This window comes from Paralichthys olivaceus, chromosome 16 (assembly GCF_024713975.1).
Source record: "Paralichthys olivaceus isolate ysfri-2021 chromosome 16, ASM2471397v2, whole genome shotgun sequence".
Taxonomy (NCBI): domain Eukaryota; kingdom Metazoa; phylum Chordata; class Actinopteri; order Pleuronectiformes; family Paralichthyidae; genus Paralichthys; species Paralichthys olivaceus.
The window spans coordinates 21,724,053-21,743,261 of record NC_091108.1 but is presented as its reverse complement, the minus strand read 5'-3'; the positions used below and the strand labels follow the sequence as shown (position 1 = coordinate 21,743,261).

The 19,209-nt window shown below is 41.3% G+C and overlaps 2 protein-coding genes across 2 annotated transcripts; both read right to left on the bottom strand.

The window, feature by feature from the left end:
* Positions 1 to 923: 923 nt before the first annotated feature.
* On the bottom strand, positions 924 to 7,731 carry arpc5a (actin related protein 2/3 complex, subunit 5A). The gene is made up of 4 exons (XM_069511688.1): positions 7,464 to 7,731; positions 5,897 to 5,970; positions 4,182 to 4,358; positions 924 to 1,634 (listed from the first exon to the last, which is right to left on the bottom strand). The coding sequence occupies exons 1-4, from the start codon at positions 7,600 to 7,602 to the stop codon at positions 1,572 to 1,574; spliced, it is 453 nt and encodes a 150-aa protein (XP_069367789.1). The 5' UTR covers positions 7,603 to 7,731; the 3' UTR covers positions 924 to 1,571.
* Positions 7,732 to 11,111: 3,380 nt separating this feature from the next.
* On the bottom strand, positions 11,112 to 17,762 carry LOC109637725 (uncharacterized). Its single transcript, XM_020100281.2, has 7 exons — positions 17,368 to 17,762; positions 14,134 to 14,278; positions 13,930 to 14,025; positions 13,537 to 13,681; positions 12,746 to 12,891; positions 12,521 to 12,660; positions 11,112 to 12,031 (listed from the first exon to the last, which is right to left on the bottom strand). Exons 1-7 carry the CDS (start codon positions 17,465 to 17,467, stop codon positions 11,883 to 11,885), a joined length of 921 nt encoding a protein of 306 aa, XP_019955840.1. The 5' UTR covers positions 17,468 to 17,762; the 3' UTR covers positions 11,112 to 11,882.
* Positions 17,763 to 19,209: the final 1,447 nt, after the last annotated feature.

The following is a 19,209-nucleotide window of genomic DNA, read 5'->3' as shown; positions in this document are numbered from 1 at the left end:
CAACTGTAACAGCTCTGACCTAATCTGTGCACATACATTCAACCGTGCTGGGACTTCTGTGCTACACTGGATGAATGTGTAGTGTACCGTAAAGCAAGTCTGAGCGGTCGTTCACCATCTTTAATATATTAAAGATATTTGCTTATGCAGGATCATTTTTCAAAAAACTTGGACGTAAAATCAGATTTACTCAGGTTGTGATGAGTGAGTTTGTAGACACTTGGTGGAAGCATTTTCTTTTTGTTTAACAGTGTAAATGTCACCATTTTCCCCATGGACCATGATGAAAAAACTCAGGTACATTAAGGGGACTAATGTCTATGACTATGGTCTCCTTGGTATGCTCTCCACTGAGTGTCATTCTAGTTTTATGTGTTTATTGCTTGGTATTTGAGGCTTAGACGAACACATAAATCCCCCAAATAACAGATAAATCGTTGTGCGCACGTGAAAATGTTATTTTGAATTTGTAGATTATGTGTAACACACTTTCAGTCAGCCCAAAGGACTCCAGTAGAGATCTGTTTCATATTCATCATTCCCTGACTGTTGCTACAACGCTGTATTGTACAGTTATGTCTTTTAGAACTGCTTTTAGCTGTCCCCTGCTAATATCATGTTCACTTCTCTAGAATTCTTTTCATAATCACAGCGAGGTTTAAAAGAACCTGACTGATTCAACAGGACCTGATGTGAAATTTACAAGCAGCTGAAACCACACAGCTACTGTATTTGATCTAACGCACCTCGTCTCCTGCCAGCATCAAAACTGACTCTACAGAGACTTCAGCTACAGTCTCACTGAATTTATTTCATGCTGGCAACCCGGTCTGTTCTCGGTCAGCAGCAAATGATGAGACAAAGTGAGAAAGAGAGCAAAAGAGAGTTTTCTTATTATAAGACAGGAATAGAATCAGCCAATATTCAGTTGTAGTACATTATTTTGTCTTTTATTTCAGGTATAAAAAGAAACAATATAAGCAATGTGGAGTTGGTCTTAGTAGAAAAAAAAAAGTCAATGAACAAAGATGTTCAGAAGTTAGAATGTTAGGGGGAAAACAACCCAGCATGCACTGGGCAAAAAAGGCAGGGAAACGCCCTGGACAGGTCACCAGTCCACCATAGTCCAGCCAAGAAGAGTCTTTTCCATTTCCTCAACCTGGATGAGTCAGAGGCCTGAGGGGGAGGAAGGGAGGAGAGAAGAGGAGGAGATGTTGCAGTGAGCAGCCAGCGGAGGCAGCAGAGCAGCTGAGAAGATTTTGAAAGGAGCGAGGAGCCGCTTTGGGCAGACTGTGTCTTCTCTCTGCACGGCTGGCAGACACAGACAGTGTGAGGTGCCAGCACCTCCCTGTCTGACTGCCAGCACATCCAAACCCCAGAGGTGTGACTGAAAATAGTGAGTGCAGAAAAAAAGAGGAGCGAGCTGGATCAAGAAGACACTCCGTTCCAGTCTGAAAACAAAAGGCTAATCATGTCCCAAAGCAGAGAAAGAGGAGACGTGTCTCAGTCAACAGTTGTGGCGACTGTGTTTGGCGTCCGTTTACACGTGGACCATGTTGGGTGTTGGACGATCAGACAGTCTTCCTGGCAGTCAGCACTCTGACTATGGAGCCCACTCCTCCCACTGCCAGAGCCTGAGGACACACACACACACACACAGACACACACACACACACAGACACACACACACACACACACACACACTTTAGAGGCAGCGTAACAAAAACAATGGGAAAATGTATTTTTGTATACAGATGAAGAACAGAGATAACCACGGTTCATCTTCTCTCTCAGAGAGAGTGCATGTTTACCTTTTCTATGTGGATTTACATTTAATCAATCTTGTATATGGTCTGTATTGTATTTCTACACTGCTCAAAAAAATGAAAGGAACACTTTGAAAACACATCAGATCTCATTGTGAAAACAAATTATGTTGGATGTTTATACTGATATGGACAGTTTAATGTCTTAGGAACAAAAGGATGCCACGTCTTTGATGGAAATAAAAGTTTTCAGCCTACAGAGGGCTCAATTTTATAGACACCCCGAAAATCATAGTGAAAAAGTGATGTGGCAGGCTTGTCCATTTTGCCAAAATTCAATTTCTGCAACTCAAAATGCTTTTCAATATCTTGTGTGGCCCCCACGTGCTTGTATGCATGCTTGACAACGTCGCGGCATGCTCCTAATGAGACAACGGATGGTGTCTTGTGGGATGTCCTCCCAGATCTGTCTAAGGGCATCAGTGAGCTCCTGTAAAGTCTGAGGAGCAACCTGGCGGCGTCTGATGGACCAAAACATAATGTCCCAGAGGTGTTCTATCGGGTTTAGGTCAGGTGATCGTGAGGGCCATTCAATTGCATCAAATTCTTCATCCTCCAGGTACTGCCTGCATACCCCTTGCCACATGAGTCTGGGCATTATTGTGCATCAGGAGGAACCCAGGACCTACTGCACCAGCGTAGGGTCTGACCATGGGTTCAACGATTTCATCCCGATACCTAATGGCAGTAAGACTGCCGTTCTCTAGCCTGTAGAGGTCTGTGCATCCCTCCATGGATATGCCTCCCCAGACCATCACTGACCCACCACCAAACCGGTCATGCTGAACGATGTTGCAGGCAGCATAGCATTCTCCTTGGCTTCTCCAGACCCTTTCACGTCTATCACAGGTGCTCAGGGTGAATCTGCTCTCATCTGTGAAAGCACAGGGCGCCAGTGGCGGACATGCCAATTCTGGTGTTCTATAGCAAATGCCAATCGAGCTCCACGGTGCTGGGTAGTGAGCACAGGGCTCACTACAGGACGTCGCGCCCTGAGGCCACCCTCATGAAGTCTGTTTCTGACTGTTTGGGCAGAGACATTCACACCAGTGGCCTGCTGGAGGTCATTCTGTAGCGCTCGGGCAGTGCTCAACCTGTTCCTCCTTGCACAAAGCAGCAGATATCAGTCCTGCAATCTCCCTGCAACGGCACGCATGGATGTGCCATCCTGGAGGAGTTGGACAATCTGTGCAACTTCTGTAGGGTTAAGAAATCGCCTCATGCTCCCAGTAGAGATAATGACTCTAGCTAAAGCCAACACTAATGGAAAACCAGTCGAAGTGATCAAGAGGGAGAAACTTGAAATGGCCTCCACATGCAAAACCACTCCTATTTTGGGGGTCGTCTCATTGTTGCCCCTCTAGTGCACCTGTTGTTAATTCCATCAACACCAATGCAGTTGAAACTGATTAACAACCCCCTCTGCTACTTAACTGACCAGATAATTATCAAAAAAGTGCAATTGAATTCATGCCATACCCTGATAAAAAAGTTCCTTTAATTTTTTTGAGCAGTGTATATTATTATATGTACATCAGATCATTCTGAAGGAATCCTCTATAATATTGGAAGGTCTTAGCCTTATTGTGTGAAGTGCCTTGAGATAATGTATGTTATATTTTGCGCTAAACAAACAAAACTGAATTTGATTGTTGTACTGAGTATTTTGTTAAGTGTGGGGTGGCACCGGTGTGGAGGGCACATGAAGTAAAACATATCTTTCTTAGTTTCACCTCGTCTCCCCTGAACTCTGCACATCATTTTCTAGATTATATTTCTACTCTTATTGGTTAAAAAACGAAACAAATGCATTTTCTCTGCTTCCAGAGGAGAGCGTGACAGAGAGTTTGAGAACTACTAGTTTTCTAGTTTGAATTCCATATTTTGTTGATTTTCAAAGTGTAGAGAAGCAATCAGACGCTAACCTGAGCTCTACTTCAAAGGTCCATGTAGCATTACTTTTTATGTCTCTGCAGGTGAAAACTGTGGCCACAGGTTGTCCATACAAACACACTTATGTCCATCCGTCCCATTTCCGTCCAGTTGGAGGATGAACAAATTCGATTTTGGTCTCAAAGGTCACTCTGACCTCACAAAATCAGTTTTTGGCCATAACTCAAAGTCAATGTGTTGATCATACAGAGTTTTAGACAAATGTCTTACAGGATTTTAGTTAATTTATTACTCAGTAGAATTTTAAAATGTGTTTTCTGCAGGGGTTAAATTTACTATATTTCACTTAAAAACAATTCAACAAAATATGAAATTCTGTTTTTTACTGTATATAAACTAAAATCTCCATTTCGCTTCAATGCAATGATTTCATCTTATACATATTAAATAGCAACAGCATACCTTTTCGTGCCACTGCAACAGTACAGCGCTGCTGTTGTCAGAGGGTTTCTCGAAACCTCTGTAGATGTATTTCATCAACAGGTCCACTCCTGCTTTGTCCAGTGATCCAACAGCTTTCTCTATGTCACTGCTCTTAAAACTGCTCAGCACTTTGACCACCAGCAGCTCGGCCCGGTCCTAAACAGAGGGAGGACACAGTCACACGACTCTCAGGTTAATGACTCGTCCGTCTCTGCTCTTCTGTCCCTTTAAAACTCTGCTGACAAACAGACACACCTTGTGCACATGACTGTTTTCATAGATTAAACTTGAGGAAGGTATGAGCTCTGTGAAATCTGATGGAATGAGATGCTTGAGAACAAGATGTAAAGGGTTAGATAGGAAAAAAGAGATTGTCTTAACTTTGCAAGGGCAAAACAAATGCACAACTTTAAAAAGGTCCTGGTGCCATATTATCTAAACCTTCCATCTCAGCAAAGGTTGGTTGGGCCTCATTCACCAAAATCCTCTCAGGAAGTTTCTTAGGAAAAGTTTTATATCGAAGTGAAAAATAGTGATGTCAGATTTGAAGTCAAGATAAATATCGTCAAATCCAGAGGAGAGATGGGGAAGGGAAAGAAAAGGGAGGTGCACAGAGCTATCTGAGCTGGAGCAGTGCATCACAGTGCAGCACTGCAGATGAACCCTCAGCTGAGCATCTGTGGATACTGAGCCCACAGGGCCCGGTTCAGTTAAAAGGTTTAGAAACACACAGGCCCACCTCTCATCTCAGATCTGATATAAACTCGGTTTTAAGAATGAACACTTGGCAACACTTGGACAGAAGATTTGAACTGAAAGCTGTAGCTGTAAACTATGGGATATGTGAAACATTTAATATATCAAAAAAAGTGTGTAAAACCTGAAGATGGGTGAGTATTTTTGTGACTGAATATTCTCCTCTTCAACATGTTCATGTGTTTAAAAAGAATATTCAGTGTGTGTGTGGGTTCTCCTCTTCAACATTAAAACAATTATATTGTGCACAAATTATAAAATATTATGGTTATTAAAATCTTGTTACACAACTGTAGAATTAAAATTAAAAAACTAATCTGATTGTTTTACACAAGCATTTCAGTTGTCAAGTGTGTCAGAGTGCTCTTCAGTGTGCGTGGGTTCTGTTCTTACATACGAACAAATGCCAGACAAGAAAACATTTTTCTTTACTTTCAGAATCTTCGTAAAAATGCATTAGTGGATTTTAAGAAGAACATTTTTAAGAATGGTTGGTGAATGAGGCCCAATGTTATTCCAGTCAAAACCTTTCATTCATACAGAAAAATATACTTTCATTGGCAGAAATTTAATGTAGAATAATCCTCATGTTTTCACTAGTTTGTTTCATCTAAATTTAATGAATTGTACTTTTCTTTACAACTGAAAAGACCCTTTATATTTAAATACTTTATATTTACATGGAGGGGACCCTCTCTACGGAGGCTGCCTTTTTTTTTTTTTTTACATTAGTCCAGACTGAACAAACTAAACACCTTTTGAGTTCTTATGACAACTGAAGCTACCACAGGTTCTTTTTCATGATTGGAAGGAGAGGGTGAGGTGAGGGGTGTTCAGAATATCAGATCAAAAGTTGAAGTGCTACTTTCCCTAACATCACCCAGTGAGAGTATTGCTGCAGACACACAAAGAAACTCTGTAAAAACAAATACTGATACCTTGGCATTCTGGTTCTTGGTGTTGATTGGAGGGTTCTTCAGCACAGCCTGGAGAGCACCAGTCATGTTCCCCTTGCAAAACAACCGTTAAGGACTACAGACTGACTACAGACAGGTATGAGACATATGTGCATTTCACGTTTGCTGCTAAATAAACACCAAGTTACTGATGAGGGGACATTTGTACATGTTGAGAGCTCTGCTGGAGTAGCAGCATCTCGACAGCGAACGGGTAGAGACCGGAGAGGAGGGCGAGCTCGGTCCTGGGATTACTGATCGACTCAGTGGTGAGGGGACAGAGGAGAGCGGCACTGAGAACTTCCTCTGTCACAGACCGATCATCCCAAAGTGCTGAAGGAGAGATAGGGTAGGTGGTTCCTTCCTGCTGAAGTACAATCTGCCCTGTTCACCAATAAACCACAAGCACCTGATATATCACGATCGAACAATATATATATATATATTTTATTATTTCTACTTCTCATATTTCCTCGTGTTTATGTTTACTTTACTTAGGTAACACAGCAAATCCCCCCCATAGTGGCACTTATAAAAGCTAATCTTATCTAATCTTAGTGTAATATAGTACAAAATAGTAGAGTTGTATTACTATACAATATAGTATAGTATAGTAGACTATCGTATAGTTATCAAACTGTTTTAGTTTAGTATAGAGCAGATTAATCTAGTTAAATGAAAGTACAACACAGTAGTTATAGTATAGTTATAGAGCAGTATAGTAGTATAGTGTAGAAAAGGATAGTACACTATAGTATAGTTATCAAGCTGTATAGTTTTAGTGTAATATAATTATAGTACAGTAATAGTACATGCTAGAATAGTATAGTGCAGTTATTGTACAGTATAGTTATAAAAAAGTAACCATCATAATATATTCATACTATAGTTATAGTACAGTAGTATAGTATAATATATTTACAGTATAAGGCAGTACCATTAAAATGTTGTTAAGTACCACTACTATGAAGTATAGTATATTATAAATTATATAGTATAGTAAAGTATGAGTATTAGTGTAGTATCGAACCAGTACATTATAGTAAATATTAATATTAATTGAACACATTAGAATTGAGTGACTTTACTGATTGGGCTGATGTGTAATCACCATGGTAACAGTTGGCAGTAGTACACAGGTCAGTACACACTGTGTAGTACACCTACTCCGAGTACAACGCTCTCACTACACTGACGACATCTTTGAGAGCGACCACACCCTCCTCCTGTCAGCTCACACCCGGAAACCACGCTCAACGCGGAAATGTGCTGCTGCCTGCACAGGGCTCATCCAACAGACTCACTGTACTCCAGCTGTACTCCAGCGGACATGGTCGATGTCCCTCTGAAGGATCAGAGCAGGTAGAAATACACAGGAGTGACCCGGTCCCTGCTGGGGCCTCCTCAGGGCCGCCAGCTCGCTGCTCGACGCCAGCAGCTCCTCAGACTGCGAGGAGGAGCGAGGAGGAGAGAGGAGGAGAGAGGAGGAGAGAGGAGCCTGATCGCAGACACGCTTCATGCACAACAACACGTCTCACAGAAGGATATTGTCGGAGCAGACCGTCCACTTCTGCTTCGTCCGGACCGCCCTGGTTCTCTCCTCCGTCCTCCTCGTCCACAAACTTGTTCTCGTCGTATTCATCCACGTCCACTTTCCTGAAGCGGTCTGACACGGAACTCTTGGACATGGTGGCGGCAGTACGATGCGGTGTTCGGAGAGAAACAAGGGTTCGGGACAGCAGATGTTCGCAGCTGAGCTGTCCAGTGTTCACCTACCGCTTCTTCACTTCCTGCTCTGCCTGTTCTTCTTCGGCTTCGGGGTACTCCTGTCATGCCGCCACCTACTGGTGTGGAGCGTGTAGTGGTTATGAAGTGCTCAGTTAGTACTAGTTTCCTCTTCAAGGTAACTGTGAGTGTTGTTCAAGAATCGGTTCAATCTAAGATAGGAACACATACAGAAAAATCAAGAGTATGGAAAATATCAAATTTAACATTTATCAGTGGTTTGGGACAAAATCATCCATCAGCCATCTTCCTCTACATCTGTTGTTTTCTACGTCATCAGATTTTATTGATTATAAACAAATATTACTTTTAAATGCATCCTCTCTTCCTAGCACAATAACTCAATACAATGATACTCCTTTAGAGAATCAAAGAAATGTAGATGATGGATTTTAAATCTTAAAATGATCATTTTCACAATATCCCAAAAATGTCAAACATTGCAGCCACTCTACTTTTAAACTGAGAGCTACTAACTGAATAGATACTGTAACTGTCAGAAATCCATCAACATCCACACAACTACATTTTAAAACGTTGCAGTTCAGCTGGGGGAGAAGGGAAATCTGGGGTGAAGGTTATAATCCCATTCATTTCTCATTAAAAAGAGGGGGAGAAATCTTTGGGTAATTTTCCAAGTTTTACATTTTTATGAAATATAATTTTGCGGCGAGATAATTGACTGCTGGCCTCCCAGGTTATTTCCCTGCGTTTGAGCCATCCATCACAACCGGTTTCTCATTTGGACTAAGAAGACGCTCTGAATTCAGTCTGACTGAACCTGACCCCTAAAGCTCCAGGTTATCTTCAAGTTATCTCAGTGGTGCAGTAACTGATTCTTCCCTCTGTTCTGTTGGAGGATTTATTTTGAATGTGTGGTGATTTATTCATTTTGTAACTAACTACATAATTCATACAGAGCACAAAGTCACTGCTGTACTTCTTCATTTGGGTATAAATCTTACATCATGTGGATTTGAACCATATATTGGTCTATTAAGAAATTTAAGATATATACCTGTACTGCAAACATAATACATAATTTACATAATGCACAAACATGCCAGAAAGTGTAGGATAAAGCCAAATCAAAGATACCTGTGCTCATTATAACAGACTTATACAGGCAATAGAAATGTTACAACACTTGCATTAAGTAGCTATGACCACTGGAGGGCAGGAAAGCAAAGCACACAAAATAACTAGCAGCAACAAAGATGTTAAATCACATCAGCGAGCAAAGGGCTCGTCATTAAAGAGACAGTCTATGTGTCAGTACACTGACATTGTAAATGAGTAAATGCTGTTTGTGGTGTCATTGTGTTGTATTGTGCCTGACACAACAACACACACTTCTTGACTTCAAGGCCTTGGCAAAGTTCATTTTAAAATTCAATTTCAGCCCAGAACAAATGCAAAACACATGATGAAGCTCACATTTAGAACATGTTAATTCAATCGGACCAGATTCGCTCAGCCTCTACATGAGACAATAACAACATTTGGTTTGCTCCACCACAGAATGTAGTTAGAAATGCTGCAGCCGGTCAGAAGGAACACGAGCTGTTGACAGTTTCCTGCCAATGCTTTCATTTCAGTTGAACTACATCTGCATGACACCTTCTTTTTCATGGACCTTTCTCTGCTGTTGAAACCTCTGACATCACTGCTGTTTCATTCTTGTACATTTGCCTGCATGTTGCACTTGATGAAGTATGATCAGGGGCACTGGAACAAAAAATGATTTTGTGCCCAAATCAAATGATGCACAACCAAAAATGCTTTGGTTAGTAACATGATCTAAATTAATGTTCACATAACTGAGTAAAAGTCCATGTCCTAAGTCCTGTGAACTTATTAGCCCCAAAAATCTCATTATTAACTCAACAGAATTAACTCAGAGGACATTGAGTAGAAAACATGCTAATATGTACATTAAGGGAATATAACATGTAAAACAGGAAAGATATATATATATATATATATATATATTAGTTCTGGTTATAATTGAGTCTGATAAATCAACAGTTGGGTTCATTGTCAATAAAACAGACGTGTGGTCAGTTCCATACAGTGTTTGGTTGCAGTATGACAGCAGACTGCTGTGTAACTGACCTCACTGAGTCAGTTCACTGAACATTACTTGTCTCTTGGTCTTTTACGAAAGCCTTGACTCATAATTGTTTATGGTGGTGCATGTGTGTGTGTGTGTGTGTACGTGTTGAGCAAGGGTGGTTGCCATGACGATGCTAATGAGCTGATCATAGATAAGTCAAACAGATCAAACTGTTGCAGGATTTAAAGAAAACACATTTAATGGCTCTATTCAACTGTATATCATTAGTTGTATTGTAGCTATCATTACTTGCTCCTCACTCCCAGTTCTAGTCCAGTTAATTGTCTTTTGTTCATTTGAAACATTATTTATGAGTTCTTAAATGATGTTTTCTGTTGTTGCTGTAAATCCCTCTTTTAATTAGATTTGATGGATTAATTAAATGTTTTAAATTATTTTTATAATGATTTCTCATTGCCCATTAAGATATCACAATAATAATAATGTATTTAATTTGCAAACAAATGTATTGCAGTTAACTTTTAATTGTGTGCTTAATAATTCATTAATGAGGCACTTAATACTTACTGACACTCGTGGCCCTCCATACCCTTACCAGCAGATCAGATGCTGGAAGAAAACAAGATGAGGTTTGGGATCACTGAGCTGAGGAAGACACACACTGAACCGGAGCAGCTCTCACCCACAATGAATCACAGGCATTTCTTTCATCATTACTCGTTCCCCTTGCTAGAGATTCGCTCGGTACCCGTCTCCATCCTCAACACTCGGGAGACACCATGGCGGCTGTGTCCATCGACAAATCAACTAGAAAGATCGTACCAACAGAAACCAGAGAGAATGTTGTACTGTCTAATCCACCAGCAAAGCTGAAGACCACAGCTGAGTTTTCACAACAGGTTCACTAACAGCTATGAAATCAAATCGATAGAACTATATTGTTGTCTCCCACACAGATGGTGCTGGGTCCTGAAAAGAGAAACAGTTAGTGTCTTGTAGACCAGGAGTGTCCATGGATCACAGGGCAGGGATCCTGTTTTCATGCAGCGTCTCTGAAACAGACTCAGTGTGAAGAAGAATCCTCGCACTGCTGCAGTCTGTTTAGAACTCACAGGTTTACAATCTCAAGGTGTTAATCCGCTAGTTAAGGTCGAAGTTAAATTTTAAAGGTACGTTTTGATAGAAGTCCATATAACTGCTCTAAGTTAAATCAACACTCAGGCATGAGTCAGTAGATCATAAGATCAGGCTTGCAGTACACTCTCTTGTGCTGTGGAACAAATAATTGGTCTCTCACTCTTCTTCGTGAAACATTTTCTTAGCAGATTTCAATAATCATTGTTGTTAATAAGCTTTATTTTCCCTCATGGGGAAACATTATTTGCAGCATAACAACACAAAAACAGGGAACATGAACACTTTTAGACAGCTAAAGATATCAAGAGCCTGGGTACAATGCACACACTTCAGAGTAAAATCCATGGTATATGATAAACAACAAAGAAAACAGCAAGACAAAGAAAAAAAGATAAGAAAATAAAGTGCTAAGCTGTTTGAAGAACCAAGAGGCAGTTCCTAATCTGTCTGAATGAAGAGCACTTACTGCACATGGGAGAAGCTGAATAATAAAAGGCATACAATGAGTAAGAGGGAGACATTTTCTGTTATATCAGGCCTGTCCTCTGTTCTATAAAATAACAGGGTCTTACTTAGCTAATCAGACTGAATTCAAAGCGTCTTCTTAGACAAATCATATCGTCAAAAGGTAAACACATTGACAGCCACTGTGTAGATACAAAATTCAAAAGCCATTGATGCACAAATAAGACTGCCTTCAAAAAATACAAACATGATAATTAAGTCATTCAGTAAAAACAACTTTACATATGAACAATAAGAATGTAAGTGGTAAACAGTTAAAGTAGGTTGTTAGTATTTTAAAGTGTTTAAGATATGAAAGCACAGCTGTTTGAGAGCAGACAAAATCAGAGGGTTTCCTGTCTTCTCATTATAACTCTATGACTCGATGAACTCTGCAGTGGCTTATGTGAATATAAAGTCAGTGTGTGAGAGTTGAGGGCCTGCAGGGGGACAGATCCTTCTGTTTTAAGAGAAGATCCTGAATTTTCTGCTGTCGAGAGGTGACACCATCACCCGTGCTGAGCCTGGGGAGTGGAGAGGCCTCCACCTGTTCTTCCAGATGACTGTGCAGACTCGGGACACCAGCAGGACACACGCCAACACCAGCAGTACAACTGACGGGACACAAGAACTCAAGTTATCCTCCAGCATAAAAAGGAAATGTGCTACATGTCTGTCTGACAATAGGATTACGCAAAAACTACTTTCAATCAAAGCAGGCTGAGTACAGGTTGCAAATATTTACGTTTGGGACATATTCAACAGATTGACAATTGAAACTGTGGTGAAAGATCATTTTCACTGTCTATTTTACTGTGAATGAAGTGCAGCTTGAGTTCACAATGAATACATGCTACACAGCGAGTGTGACCCGGGGTTAAGCCTTTGCAGAGGTCTGTGCTCTCCCAGCACCCTTCTAGTAATGTTTCGAAGCAAATTACAGACATCTTACAGTGATAGGGTGGGTGTGGATAAGGATTTAATGTTTTGCCCTGTTTGAATGTAATCTGTTTACTCTGGACACACGTGGGAAAAGAGAGCTGGTTAAAATCTGCCAGAATGAATGAAAAGTGAATAAATCTTGATGCTTAAGTTCAACTCACCCATGAAGACAGAATTTGGAGTGGGATCAGCCGGGTTAAAATGTTTGTAGACGTTTCCGACCAGCGCCACAATCACCACAGGGTACACTGTCAGGATGTTCCGCACCCAGCGGTCCAGCACCCAGTTCTCAAGGATGAACCTGCACACAGACAGACCTTTTCTTAATGTCCAGCATCTACATAAGAACAATCTATGTGAAGGATCCATGCTCAAAGAGAGCTTACCAAAGTGCCACCTCTCCCAACAGGATGCACAGCGAGGCGGTGGCTGCTGTATTCCTGTCCAGACCCCACAGGTGGAGGACCAATGAGAAGTTGATCAGAGAGGCGATGGACGTCCACGTGGTGTACAGAGCCAAACCATTCTGGACCTGAACATATCAACACTGATGAGCACAAAGGGAATATATATACACAGCAGACAGACTACCTGAATTAGAGGTCTTCACCAGAATACTGTAGGACCCCACCCGATCCCCTACATCCATGTTTTATACAGTCTGCCGGCTCTGTTTAACATTAGGTCAATGCCGAGCTATTTTTATTATCATGCATCAAAACTGCAAAGCTGATTGTAAATGAGTCGCGTTCGTCACAGTGACAATAAATTGACTTTTAAATCTGAAATTACGAGGATTAAATTTGCCATTTCAATCAGCAAGAGGGCGATAACAGAAAAGCCTGGATGTATTTTATGAAACGTTCTTATAGGATATATTCTATGTATCACAGCCAGGCACAGAGGAGGAGGCTGTTAACATTATCTAAGACACAAGTTTGGTTTTGAGACTCTGATTGCTTTAACAAGTTAACGTTAATTCACAGAGTGGATTCGGTGTCTCTTGGCCAGGTTAGAGTTTTTTTCGGTTCTGCACAGGTCCAGGTCCCAGCTTTCAAATGATAGTTGGGTCCAGGTCGGGTTCCCATAGAACATTTCCGGGTCTATTCAGGTTCGGGCATACATTTTTGGACTCGTGAAGAACTCTAATCAGAATTCAAGCCACATTTGTGTGTACCAGTATGTAGAGACAGGCCAGGTCTTTGCGATGGTATGTCTGCAACCAGATTCCATAATAATCTGTGGCAAAGCAACAGAAGAACAAGGCGCTGAAGTTGGATATCGCAATCAGGATTAAAATAACCAGAGACGCCAGCATCAGCCTGCAGGACAGAGAGAGAAAAACAAAGAGAGGAGCCATGAATGCATCATATCAGCAGTATATAGGTCACCTGGAGTTAAATCTAACTTCTTGTTACAGTCAGTCAGATAAATTGTGTTTGTAAGAACAAGAAAAAGAAACAGTTTAATTAGCATTAATGATGACATGATAATGATTTTATACTGAAAATGTGTATTGTTATTATTATGGCCCCTGTCAGTCTCATACGAGTAGAAACAGTAGACTTACTCTCTGTCCCACAGCACCAGCCATGTCACATTCATCACCATGTTGGACAGCCAACAGAAATAGAAGGCACAGGGCAGAAGGCACTGAGCCCAGGATCTATTAACAGAAAGAGCAAGATCAGTTTCATCTGCACGTTGCTCTGAGTGACGGCTCTTATCACAGTGAACATGAGTAAATACTCAGTGTGACTTGATGTGAGCTTACCCTCTGAAAACATAGCAGGTGATGTATATGACCATGAGGGTGAGCCAGGTATAGATAACCCCCCAGATGGAGAAGGTCCAGCCGGCTGGAGTGATGTCTGTCTCATAGCGGGCTGACACGTTACCAGTACTGGAATGGAAAAATCCTGGAAAACAGTAACGAGCGTTAGAGAGAACACTAATGTCGTCTGATAATATTCACCACTGCTGCTCCAGTTCATCCAGAACACGCTGGAGAGGGATGAGGTCACAGCTCTGTGCAGCCAGGCAGGTTCTTTTCTTTCAGTTTTACAAGCCCCTACAAGGAACTTTTCATTTTCCTTGATTTTGGCGCCCCTGTGGACAAAAGCGGTACTGTTTCCACTCTCTCCTGTAGGGAAAACTTTCGCCTGGCTATTTTGGAAAAAAAAAAAAAAAGACATTCAGATGTTTGGAGGATCATTTTGTTTTAGTACCGTACCGTCTGACCTCCGACCACAGACATTGAGACATTTATTTAAAAAAGCTAATGCTCTCTTGTTGTTTGAGGTAACTGTTGAGTATTTTTTGACTATCCTCACACATCACTGTATGTGCCACTATATACTGTATTATGTATATATAGTGTATATTACATTATACTTGTACATCAGTAGTACATCAGAGTGCCTGGCTAATTCCACAGTTACTCCCTTCTCTCTCTAAGCAGTGCACAAGGTCAGGTTATAGATAAAGGACCAACAGACAGTACATTGAAGTGTCTACACTTTCATATCTAACTCAGATGCTCCAGACAGAGAGGCACGAACTTCAACTCTTCTGTGTATCTCACCTGTGACAAGACGTAAAGGACACAATGTGGTTTAGTTGCATATTTCGAGTTAACAATCCAACAGGATGTGAACACCTACAATTCTAACCGTTCATGGATGTGCTGTTAGAATGGGTGACGCAAGTGGAGGAAGATATATGGGGATGCTGTGGGAATTTGTAAATCACATGAATTATGTTGGGTTACAAAAGGGTGCACCATGTCTATAATGCTTGTGATGTTAAGACTGGTGTGTCGATATGATGCAGTGTTCAGTTGTCCAACTGTTGATGGGGACCTAAACAGACCAAGTTACGTGGACATGACAAGTTTAAAACTGAGACAGAGTGACCAGTGTTACACTGGTGCCAGTGTCTTTGTGACAACAAACATTTACATGGACACCAATATTCTGATATTAACCCGAGTAAGATAATAGTATCATAGGATTGCTGCCCATATAAACATAACTGTCTCTTCACCGTGGACTCATCCTGTAAACTAACACTAAGCTAGTGACTAACAGCTGTTGGAATAAAGTAGATACTGTCAAACTGTCAGAGATTTAATCAATAAGAATAAATGGATTGAATAGATTTGTGTTATTATCACAGTACCCATCAGATGTTTGACTCAGTATCAGACCAGTGCATCTCCATACGTTTTGGCCACTAAACTGGGAACACTGATTCTTCATGAGGCCAGCTGTTTGTCATGTTGACACAGAAAAGAACAAAACCAACTGCTGCTTCAAGGTGTCAGGCACACTGTGGTTTAAAACATCACATACACCGTTATATTAAGATTTTTAATAGGACAAAGAGCCTTGCACAAACAAAGAAGTTTGACGTGTCGTTTAAGGAAGAAAACTATTTCTGCAGGATTAAAGAGCCCAACATGAACATACTGTACATCAGGGCGTATCCATGGCCTCTTTCATTCTGAACTCTAAGCTTCATCTACACTGATGCTCATCAGTGAATGAAAAGTCAAATCAACAACACTATTTTATCACTGTTACAGAGAACGGCAAGTATGAGGAGAAAAACAAACCCTATTCATTTGTGAGCACAAATTAAGAAACCAGAACATTACTGTGGTCCCAAGACACCATGTACCAGGGAAACTTCCTCCCAGAAACAGTGCTCCCGACTGAGAACGAATTCCGAAGCAGTAAACAGATCTTTTAATGGAGTAAAAGTAAAGATATAAAACTATAAAGACACTTTTTATTACAAGTAAAAGGCCTTAATTCAAAACCATACAGCAGAATAAGGAGAGAAGTATGATGGAAAATGTGTTTAAAGTATCAAAGTTAACATTCATGTGTAATTATCTGGTTAATCTAGAGGTTCCCAACCGATGAGTCACAGAGGAAGGGTGAGATGAATAATGTGGGAAGGAAAGAACCGTTTTGTACAAATATGCAACAAATAAAGAAGACAGGGAAGTTAAATCTAATCAAATCAAATTTTAGAAACTTTTTAAAAAGTCTTATTCTGAAAATGGAAGATGGTAATATAATATGTGCAACTCAAGAAGCAGTGGAGTAGATGTTTAGAGTAAAACATTCAATGGAAAACACTTGAAAAGCAAGTTTAACAAAATTGTACATGACTATTGTACTTGAGTAAATGTATTTAGTTACATTCCACCACTGTTTACTTGCACATTAGGAAACTATTACCATGTCCACAGTTCCTACAGGAAATAACTCATCTGAACCGTGGGGACGATGTGGCAGGAAAAAAACACTAATGTCAGAGAATAAAAACTTTCTACAAAAATGGGGTCGTACGAGAAGACAATGAAATAACACAGCAGTGGGTCCAGCAGAGCGGAGACACCGAGGGGAATGAGTCAAAGTGGAGTTTGGAAACAGATTTTTGAGCCACACCCTATGAAGACTATTTACAATTTATTTTTAGATGGGTTTGTTTCCTCCTGTCAAAGATCACCAGAGGATGTGGAGACAACAGAACCACTGGTGACCACTGGAACCATGTGGTTTAAAGCAGTTTTCATTAGGACTCCCAGTGATTTCTGTTGAACAGTGCTGCTGTGTATGGATCTGACACGTTGTGGACATGGCAGGACAAACTGCAGGCAGTGTTTGGATCCAGTGGTTGGTAAACACTGGTAGTCAGAGGGAAGTGAGAAAACAGGTTCGTCTGTGTGTGGAAGTTGTCGCGTCAGCTCGAAAACAAAACAGATTGTGTAACTGTGTTGGTGTAACCTGCCTCTAACATGCTAACGTCCATGTGGACAGTCCTGGAGAGAGCTCGTCAATGGCTGTGACATAACGATCTGCAGCAGAGCATCACCCACTCACAGGAAACCTCCTTGATGGACGAGGGGACTCATCCAACACGTTTCTAACTATTGTAGTGACACACAGCAGAGAAGTCAACCCTGCAGACTGTGAGTGAAGAACCCTGAACTCACCTTTCCCCGCGCCGGCCAAAGCGTTCACGACCAAAACCGCGACGAAAACCAGCGCGCACACGATAATGACGAAGATCCTGGACAGGCTGACCTGCTTCATGGTGACTGCGTCTGTGGCTGCGTCTGTTCCGCAGACTGTGTGGAGTCCTCGCTGTCAGCGTCTGTGAGGGCGGAGCAGCACCGACACGCACGTTGACCGGACGATGCGTTCACGTGCTCTGTGTAAACGCCCCCAGGCGGAGAGCGTGTGTTTTGACAACAGTTCAACTCTTGCCTTTGTTTCCACGGTTGTTTCTTCAGACTGTGATCGGAGGAGACACGGGGAGGAGCAGTGCTGAGGACGTTCTGGGCTCTGATCCTTCTTAATATACTGTCTGTGGTTCTGATGCAGAAGTATCGGACACGTAACGGCGCCTCCAAGAGGACATTTGTGAAAGTACTTGTTTGTACTTTCGTGTTTGCAAACACGTGCTGTAAAATCTCCCGTGGTGCTCCACAGTGTGACCTGAGAAGTACTGAGTTATTTGTTTATGTTGAGAAGCGACTTAAACACTGGTGAGGTGTCAAACACTGACTGTACACCAATGCTGAAGTGTTAGATCACTGGATCTAACACTACTTGAACTACTTCTCAGTACTGAAAATACTTCATGATAATAGGATCTATGTTTTCCAGCCATGGACTCTTGGTTGCTGTTTTGTGTACTTTTTCTATAATGAACTGCCGGACATGCAAGCTGTACAAGTACACATTCAGTCAACATTGCTGACATTATTGTATCATTTAAAAAACGACAAATACTGCAAGGATGCACTATTGATCTGACACATCATGGGTACTATTACTCCTGAGCCTGTGAAGGCTACATGGGGCTTTATAGGAGCTTCAATATTGAACAAATAACAGAGAAATGGTGCTTTGGTGAAATCCAGCATAGTAATGGTATGGTCTGTATTTATGTGGCAGGTTTCTAGTCTTGATGACCACTTAAAACTCTTTACATCACACACTGTCGCCCGGGCACAGCCCTCGGTGGCATTTCGGTGTTCAGTGTAGAATGGGGGAGACAGGGAATGAACTCCAAGCATCTAATTAGTGGACAATCTATTCTCCCTCCTGATTCACAGCAGTACATGGTAAATTATTTTCAAGCAAGGACTTGGTCTGGATAGAGACGTCATCCCTTTTAGTTTTAGGGAAATCCAAGCAGGATTGTCACCCACAGGCTGGAACTAATGGGAAAAACACCAGAGTGATAGTGATGAGGACTGCATGACTTTTATTTATGTGACCTCCTTTCGTTCTCTCTCTGTTGTCCCAAGGAGACGACATGTTGCCTGATGCCTTTTCTATTGTTTATAGGGGTCAGTTTTTTCACAAGGCAGATATGGTATTAAATGAAAACACTCTCTCTTAGAAATGGCACTGTTTTTTATCTCTCTCCAAGACATGAATGATTTTTTTCAAATACAATGTGTGCGCTGCTTTTAGCACTAGTATGAGTGATTAGCGGCTAAATGCTGTTATGTTCACCAGCTATAGTAGCGAACAGCTGTCTGTCTGCTGTGTGATGTTGGGTGAGTTGTTTGCACTACAGTGATCAGGAGATTCTTTTTGGAAAAATGCTGCTGCTGCAAAAAGGGTTGATCTGAGGCCAAATGACCAACAGAGAGCTGAAAGAAGCTGAACTGCTCCACAGAGCTGAGGGGAACTGTGAACTTTTCTAACATTTGATTATTGTTAATATAATAATATTGGATAGTGCAGCCTCAAGCCTCCATATGGACCTGCACAATTTCCTTTAATTTACTCCGAAAATTCAAAGGAGCAGCCAAACCATC

Excerpts from the sequence above, each read along its gene's own strand:
- arpc5a (XM_069511688.1), bottom strand. The coding sequence starts at position 7,602 with ATGTCCAAGAGTTCCGTGTCAGACCGCTTCAGGAAAGTGGACGTGGAT. Across the intron at positions 5,971-7,463 it reads AGTGGACGGTCTGCTCCGAC|AGGGGAACATGACTGGTGCT; the intron begins AATATCCTTCTG and ends GGTTGTTTTGCA. Across the intron at positions 1,635-4,181 it reads TGTTGCAGTGGCACGAAAAG|GCTCTGGCAGTGGGAGGAGT; the intron begins GTATGCTGTTGC and ends GTGTGTCCTCAG.
- LOC109637725 (XM_020100281.2), bottom strand. The coding sequence starts at position 17,467 with ATGAAGCAGGTCAGCCTGTCCAGGATCTTCGTCATTATCGTGTGCGCG. Across the intron at positions 13,682-13,929 it reads CTGGTGCTGTGGGACAGAGA|GCTGATGCTGGCGTCTCTGG; the intron begins GTAAGTCTACTG and ends TCTGTCCTGCAG. Across the intron at positions 12,032-12,520 it reads TCCAAATTCTGTCTTCATGG|TTGTACTGCTGGTGTTGGCG; the intron begins GTGAGTTGAACT and ends GTGTCCCGTCAG.